General features: G+C 34.3%; 2 protein-coding genes across 2 annotated transcripts; one reads left to right on the top strand and one right to left on the bottom strand.

Moving 5' to 3' along the window:
* The first annotated feature begins 544 nt into the window (after positions 1-544).
* Positions 545-1,866, top strand: LOC118060414 (F-box protein CPR1). Its single transcript, XM_035073636.2, has 2 exons — positions 545-1,537; positions 1,646-1,866. The coding sequence occupies exons 1-2, from the start codon at positions 562-564 to the stop codon at positions 1,690-1,692; spliced, it is 1,023 nt and encodes a 340-aa protein (XP_034929527.2). The 5' UTR covers positions 545-561; the 3' UTR covers positions 1,693-1,866.
* Positions 1,867-3,883: 2,017 nt separating this feature from the next.
* Positions 3,884-6,654, bottom strand: LOC118060413 (mannose/glucose-specific lectin). Its single transcript, XM_035073635.2, has 7 exons — positions 6,544-6,654; positions 6,253-6,462; positions 5,799-6,032; positions 5,309-5,512; positions 4,955-5,188; positions 4,625-4,828; positions 3,884-4,424 (listed from the first exon to the last, which is right to left on the bottom strand). Exons 1-7 carry the CDS (start codon positions 6,544-6,546, stop codon positions 4,176-4,178), a joined length of 1,338 nt encoding a protein of 445 aa, XP_034929526.1. The 5' UTR covers positions 6,547-6,654; the 3' UTR covers positions 3,884-4,175.
* Between the last annotated feature and the right edge of the window lie 1,361 nt (positions 6,655-8,015).

Raw genomic sequence — 8,015 nt, 5'->3', positions numbered from 1 at the left:
GCAAAATTTTCTTGAACAAATACCCTTCTTCTTCTCCTTTACAAGTGACTGGCGGCTCTGTTGGTTCGAAGATGGAGGTGACGGTGGCTGAGAGGCTGGTTTGGTGGAGCCTGCAGATGAGATCGGGGGAAGAGAGGTGAAGCTCAGATCTGTAGGGAGAAGAAAACAGAGCAGATCGGGGGAAGAAACAGAGCAGATCGGGGGAGCCCGATCTAATTCCACGGTGATGCTCCGTGGTTTCTTGAGGTTACTGTGATTAGGATGTGCAGCAGCTTAGCCCGATCTAATTCCATAAAGACAGCTGCGTATATTCTCAGCAAGACCGCTGGAAAAGATGAACTGTTGAAAAGATGAACTATTAGTTTAGATGAATACTGACTTTGAATGAAAAAGTTCTGCAACTATTAGTGAAGATTATAATTGATTGTGTAGGGTGTAGGGTGACACTTTCCTTAAATACGTTGGCAAAAGGGTTTTCAGTTGTATTTTAAAAGCAAGGTGACAATGATTTTATCTCTGACTTTTATATATATAGAAGGTTGCAGAAGCCAAACGGGAGAGATGTTGAAAGGAAAGGCAATCAAGATCGAAGATCCACTACCTGAAGATTTGATAACTGAGATTCTATCATGGCTGCCGGTGAAAGCTCTACTGCAATTCAAGTGCGTTTGCAAGTCATGGTATGCGATCATTATAAGCCAAGCTTTCATATCCAAGCATCTTAATAATTACTATGACAACTATGACGATAGTGATACTTTCTTTGCTCAGTATTTCGTAACAAAATTAGGAGAGCTTGCGTTGTATGAATTCTTGGTAGATGAAACATCTACAATTTTATCATACGAAGAACTGCGTGATAGGCCCATATATAATTCCTTCATCTGTGGTACTTGCAATGGGATATTCTACCTGGACCGTTATTCTTATAGGGATCATCGTGCTCTATGGAACCCTGCAACCAATGAACTGAAAACCTTACCTCCACTAATAAGGAAACCCAATCTCCCATCCCTTAGCTTTTATGCTGGTGTCAAGGAAGTTTTTGGTTTTGGATTTGATAGAGTAACTAAAGATTACAAGGTGGTTGTTATTAAAAGTTGGAGCAAAACAAATAGCAAAATTCGTTATCCTTTATCAGTCTTTGTGTACTCATTGAGTACTGATTCTTGGAGATATTGGGGAGATTTGCCACAAAATTACAAGTTATTGTGCAACAATAAATGTTACATTTGTTTGAATGGAGTTTTTTACTGGTTGGGATCAGATTATTCTGGTGGGAAAACTTATGACGAAGCCATTATTTCTTTTGATATGGCTACTGATTTGATCCAAGATATGCAGCTACCAGACTATGACAAGCCAGCCAGGGAAACTGTTCTTTCAGTATACCATGACTCCCTTGCTTTGCTTACTGTTCATGACATCAAGGATTTTCTTGAGATATGGACGTTGAAGGAGGGATGTTGGACAAAACAATTCACTGTTGGGACTGGTTCATATGGACGGATTTCACCAATTGCGCATTGGAAGAACAGTAAGTTTATCTTTGAATGTGGCCCTTGTAAGAAACTAACCTTATTTGACATTATTACCAAAGAAATAACTGATCTTGGATATATAAAAGATATTCATTCGTGCGAAGGAATTTTCGTTTATCGGGGGAGCCTAGCTAGTCTCATTCAAGGATAGAAATGAACACTGGGAAGCTGAAGCGCTAGCACAATAGACTCGCATAAAGCTGAAGAAAGCATCGCATGGTATGAAACAGTTTTTTTATCAGTAGAATTTAGAGATTTCAGTTTGAAGATGTCGTTGACAAAGAGATGCAGAGTAATATACCGTTGATCCATGTAACTCAATAGGAGCAGGCATTCTCGGTTTCTTACATAATAATCAAATAAGAAGTTTCTTTGAGTAATTAATGAATAATGTCTTGTATTTTATTGTGCTATTTATATTCTATGATCAATTGTCTTCCTCTTCTTGAAACGAAATCCCATAAATATAGTTGTGGATTCAACACAAACTAATAAATATCAATGAATGTGAATCAAATTTCTGAATGCTGAATTTTGAGATCATGAAAGGAGACTGGGTATACCATTCAATTCTTTGCTTTTGAGCATCTTACATATATTGTGATTTGGAAAGGAGTATATACTACATATGATAGAGGGTTGATGATGATGTTGGTTGCTTGAGAAATCATCTTGCCCATATTGTTGATTAAGATGAAGGTAACATAAGTTGTAAGAACTTTGGATTGGATTTTTCATGGTTATATCTTGAGCTGAAATGTATGAGCTAGAACTTAGATTTTATCTTAAGACTTGATGTTTCTTATAACATGTCAGAACAATGAATTCTTTGATATTTAAGTCAATAATTATATGTTGTATGAGTAAAAAAATATATGAGAGAGTAAAGGAAATACTAAGAATATACATGTGAGTGTTCTTGTTAGAACTTCAATGTTTATGTTTGTACGAAGCTATTACTTGAATATTTATCTAGTGATTAAATATTTATAAACTTTGATAAAATCAGCTTAACTTGTGAATAAATATTTCATGATGCATTGAGTGGTGGGTGTCTTATAAGAAGTAAAGTTATAGACGTCTCATGGTAAATAAAACAAAGCAATCTTGTGGTGAGACAACTAAAATTTTTTTCAAACTCAATTATGTGAAATCAAAGATGAAATTACTAGAAAATCAAAGTTTATGAGTCAATTAAATACCAAATTTAAAAATTTTCCAAATTAAGAACCAATTTGTAAAACACGCAAGACTTTAAGGGTTAAAAATAGGTTAAATCAAGGTCCAAATTCAAGAAAATTGAAAGTTAATTGGTCAATTGGGGATATTTGCATAAATCAGAAACCAAAAACAAAAAAGGAAACATCACTAAACTTCAGGGTTAATGTTTGAGTTTAGCAGGGACACAATTGCATAAAATTAAATGTTATAAGGTAATTACGAGTGCAATTAAAAGAAGTCAAAAGATTATAGACCAATTTGACTTTTGATCAAATCCTAATCTTTGAACCCTAATTAATTAAGGGATATCCAAACGACGTCATTTTTTTTAAATGAAACAGTGCATTTTGATCAAAAACATTTGATTTTGGTTCAAAACGATGCATTTTTTTTATCAGTCCAAAAAAAAAAAAAAAACATAAGATTGGTTTTTTAACTGTAGATCTCCGTCTTCCTTAAAAAACCAGAGAAGGCTAGTTTTATTGGCACTTTCCAAACCCAAAATCACCTCTATCTCTTCCATAAACAAGACAATGAACATACACCTAACAATCTACCTATTGTACTCCTACATATACAAAATAAAATCTCATCCCTTTATTGGTCGCCCCTTGCTCCACGACCTCTTTCCACTATGGTTTGTTAGTGCACACAACAACAAACAAATTCTCTTCAACAAGATTATAGCACACAATTCGCAATAAACTTGGGATTGTTGGGCTTTGATACCAATTGATACAAGTGGGAGCTAAATACAACAGTAAATAAAAAAAAAAAAAAGCATGGGAATTTTAATGAGCGAAAGGAGTTGCAGATGTGAACCCTAAGTTCATAGGTTTTATTTTCTCTAGAATAATGATCCTCCTAGAAGTTTATAAAGCCTTAAATAGGCCAAAAACCTACCTCAACCAGGAAAAAAAATAAAAATTTAAAATTATAAAGGAAAAAAAGCATGAAATCTGAAAATAACAAGGATAACCACAAACACTAATGCGCAGAATTTATCCCTGATTTTTTACAAGGTAAGGATATTTTATTATGGTTGTCTCTTTATAAATATCTCCCCAGTTACAAGAATTAGAGCCTCCCAAGGAACTAATGCGCTTGAAAGGAAAATCAAATTTTCACTACTAAAGGGATTTCAACCACTGATAGGGTTTACATTATCCCTACTTTTATTCAAAGTCGCAATATTTATTGATACATAATACAACGAAGCATAAAGGAACCTAGCACATCAGAGAGCTATCAAGGCCCTCGTAAACAACACTAAGAAACAACAAAAACACATTTATTCCCGTACATTATTAGAGCATATAAGAACAACACCATGAACAAAGCATCGACGCATTGATATTGTATATATCGATGGATATTTTAGAGATAAGACAACTTATTTCTTCCAATAAGAAGTTAGATTGTCGTCTGTGGTTTGACAAAGATGCCAATGGCGTCGAGGTAGTGTCCAGCTCTTCCATGGAATCCAACCACCGTATTATTATTTATCGGGATGGAGAAAGGAGTGCCAGAACCGGTTCCAAAAGGTCCATAAGTAGCCCTATTTGTAGTGAATGACAGCGATGTGATCGTTAATAAAGTGCTGAAATTGCCATATGTCCCACTTATGGATGTCAGGTATTCAGAAGGCCAGTTAATAAGAACCTGCAAATAATGCAAAGCAAAATACGTGAACTACTTTAATTAGTAGTTTATGAACCATAAATGCAAACGGCAAAAAAATCGAAAAACTTCTTAAAAAAATTTGACAATACAAACTGCAAAAGAAAAATTCTTAGATAATTTTTTCCTTTAGAAATATTTTCTATCAAAAAACTTAACACGCCCGAAGGGGGAATTCTTACAGTTTTCCTTTCACCAATGTCTTTAGGGTTTTCGCCTCCGAATGTTGCAGAATCCAAGCCAGTTGTGTCCCGGAAAGATATAGACTTAATGTTTGATCCTACATGGATGACAATCTGGTTTATACCTCGATTTGTCATATAACTCCATGGACTCCCACCTCGGCCTCCCCATGGACCTATTGAAATTGTTCCTTCCATGTCTCTCTGCATCGTTACCAATACCCACTGTTACTGAGGTTGTTTTTTTTTTAAGTTTTTTTTGCTCTAACTGGGGTCCAAACTACCCTGCAAATTTTAAAAAAGAATTCATGAAAAAAAGAAAAACTTTACAGGTTTCACATGTATGCCAATTGCATCAAGGTAGTGACCTCCTCTTCCATGAAATCCAATCACGACCGAACCTTCAATTGGTATGGAGAAAGAAGTGCCGGTAGCCTTTCCAAAAGGTCCATGTGTGGCGAGATTAGTTTTGAATGATAGTGATGTGATCACCACCATTCCAGCATAATCTCCATATGTCCCAGTTATGGATGTTAGATGCTCTGAAAGCCCATCGATCTCAATCTACACACATGTTGCATCATAGAATATTGTATATGGTATTAGCTTAGCTAAATAAGGAAGAGAAAAGGAAATGCTTCATTTGATTCGCTATCCTATGCAAACCATAAATGCCATACTCACTCTTCTTTCTTCACCAGTGTCATTAGCATTTTTGCCGCCAAATTTTCCGTACTCGTGGCCATTGCCGTCTTTGAAAGAGAGGGACTTGATATTGGCTCCTTCATGAACAATAATCTCTTTTATCCAGCTTCCCACCCTAAAACTAAAAGGATCTCCACCCGGACCACCCCATTGCCCAGCTGAAATGCTTCCATGCGAATCTGCCTGCACGAAAACCAATAGTCATAGTCAATTATTTCTGTTGTTACACTTGGCGAATGTCTCAAAAGGATACATGTCTGAGAAATAGTAGACGAGGCTGTAAAATGTCACAGAAAAATGGCGTACTGATATATAGAAGAGGACGCTAGCTTAAAAGAAAACAATATTCATAAAATCCATATATATTCAACCAAAGAGAAGTGAAACCTTAAGACTCAGACGAGGACGCATACTTAAAAAGAAAACAAGCGACAATAATAACCATATTTATATAGCTGAATGAACTTACCGGTGTCACAAAAATACCAAGTGCATCAAGGTAGTAACCACATCTCCCATGGAATCCAACCACGGCGCTATCTGCTATCGGGATAGAGAAAGTTTCACCAGGAGCTGTTCCAAAAGGTCCATATGTAGTGAGGTTTGTAGCGAACGATAGGGAAGTGATCGCTAATACTCCTTTGTATCTTCCATAAGTTCCGCTTATAGATTTCAAATGCTCTGAAGGCCATTGGATTGCAATCTATACATGACACAACGCATAAAATACAAGGTAAGTAAAATATCCAAGTGCTGCTGATCTATTATTTATTTAAAAAAGCAGAACGTATTAAAATTATAAAGGGAAATGAAGTACAAAAACATTCAGCAAGAAACATAACAGACAGATTATAAAGGATCTACAAAAATGCTATGGAATTAGCCTCCCTGTAAATGTACTAATATATGAATAGCTAAGTCACCTTTTTCTCTTTACCCCTGTCATTAGGGTCGTTGCCAGTGCCACCGAATGTCCCAGAAACCAGGCCACTGGCATCTTTGAAGGAAATGGACTTGATATTTCCTTCTACACGGAGGACTATCTCAGCTATCCCACCGCTTGCCCTGTAACTCCAGCGGTCGCCACCTAAACCTCCCCATGGTCCCAATGAAATGATTCCTTCCAAGGATGCCTGAGCACAAACCAGTAGTCATCATCAAAACACATGTATCTATTAGCATTGGATGGAAATGTAAGTTAGATAGTTTCATACCATTTGCTTAGACGAATCTGTTGAATGTTGGAATATATGTGTCCTTTATGTGGTTAATGCAATTGTGTAGGAGGTATATATAGACAGATTAGATACGGAGGGTTGTTTATTTCAAATATCCAAACAATGAGGAAAAAAACAAAATTATCATACCGGAAGAAAAACGTGCAATATAAACTAACATAATGCAATCTAATAAGTGACAACAAGACAGACAGAATTAATTGTAATTCCGCATATAATTGACAACTTGAATAATGGCAATGAATAAGTGAACAGTTCTAGAATCCTATAAAATATACTGATAGAATTATATCATTTATAATTAACATAATAAACATTGTCAAAAAAAAAAACAAGTTACCAACAAATTTATAGACGAATTTTACTAATGGTATTTAATATTGTTCATAATATCGTCTGTATAAATGATATATCATTATGCTTCTTGATTTTTCTTAATTTCTTTTTTTTCTATTGTAATTCCTCTAGTATATACCGAGGGGATAGTTCTGTTGGTGTTTACCAACAGATATAGTGAGGAAATATTACGTTGGTAAAATTGACTGCAAACTACCAACAAAAACATTCCGTCAATATTTTTATTTGTATTTATTAATTTTCTGGTAATGCGGTTCGCTTAAAATATACCGAAAAACAAATTTATTATTAAAAAATTGAACCAGTCAAAAATATCTATGAAAACCAAATGAACCAAATCAAATATAGTCGGCCGATAGCAAAATTAACCGATCAAAATTAAAATACCTTATATTTTTTAATAAATAATTATTTTTAATAAAAATAAATTAAATAATATATTTTGTTCAATTATTTGTTGGCTCGGTAGCAAATAATTTACTTCAAAAAAACAAATAAATCAAAAATTAAAATTATGCCAAATTCAAACAAATCAAACCAATTTAACTGAATTTGATCAATTTTTTTCTATTTATCTTAACTTTTGTTCACCTCACACACAATTGTTATAGATTCTTTACATGACATCACTTAAACCGCAAGTCATTGCCTATTATAAATGCAAACATATCAATTATATTAATTTTAGTTTGTAATCATTTATTATACCCAGCCTGTAATTATGAACTTATGATAAAATGATATTAAGATTTCATAGTGTTGAATCATTATTAATCATTTTAACCGAACTAAAAAATAAAAATGAAAAATCAAAGAACACAAAAAGAAGTAAAATATATAGTATATAATATAAATAAAATAAAATAAAAATCCGGGGGAGACCATTGACTTTGTGATTTGACGTGGTCCAATTCGGGTCCCTATTTTATTTTTACGCAGAGAAGAGCATTGACTTCACACTAGTGTAACAGTTTTAAACTAATGTCCCGCATGTGAATCCAAGAAAAATAAAAAGAGAGATTCCCACAAGTCTTTTAGCGATACAAACTAATGTCCCTCTTTTATTTTTATCTTTTTTTTATCATGCAAGT

The sequence above is a fragment of the Populus alba genome, chromosome 17 (assembly GCF_005239225.2).
Source record: "Populus alba chromosome 17, ASM523922v2, whole genome shotgun sequence".
NCBI lineage: Eukaryota > Viridiplantae > Streptophyta > Magnoliopsida > Malpighiales > Salicaceae > Populus > Populus alba.
The sequence above is the reverse complement of the archived record's forward strand: the minus strand, read 5'-3'. Positions and strand labels throughout refer to the sequence as shown.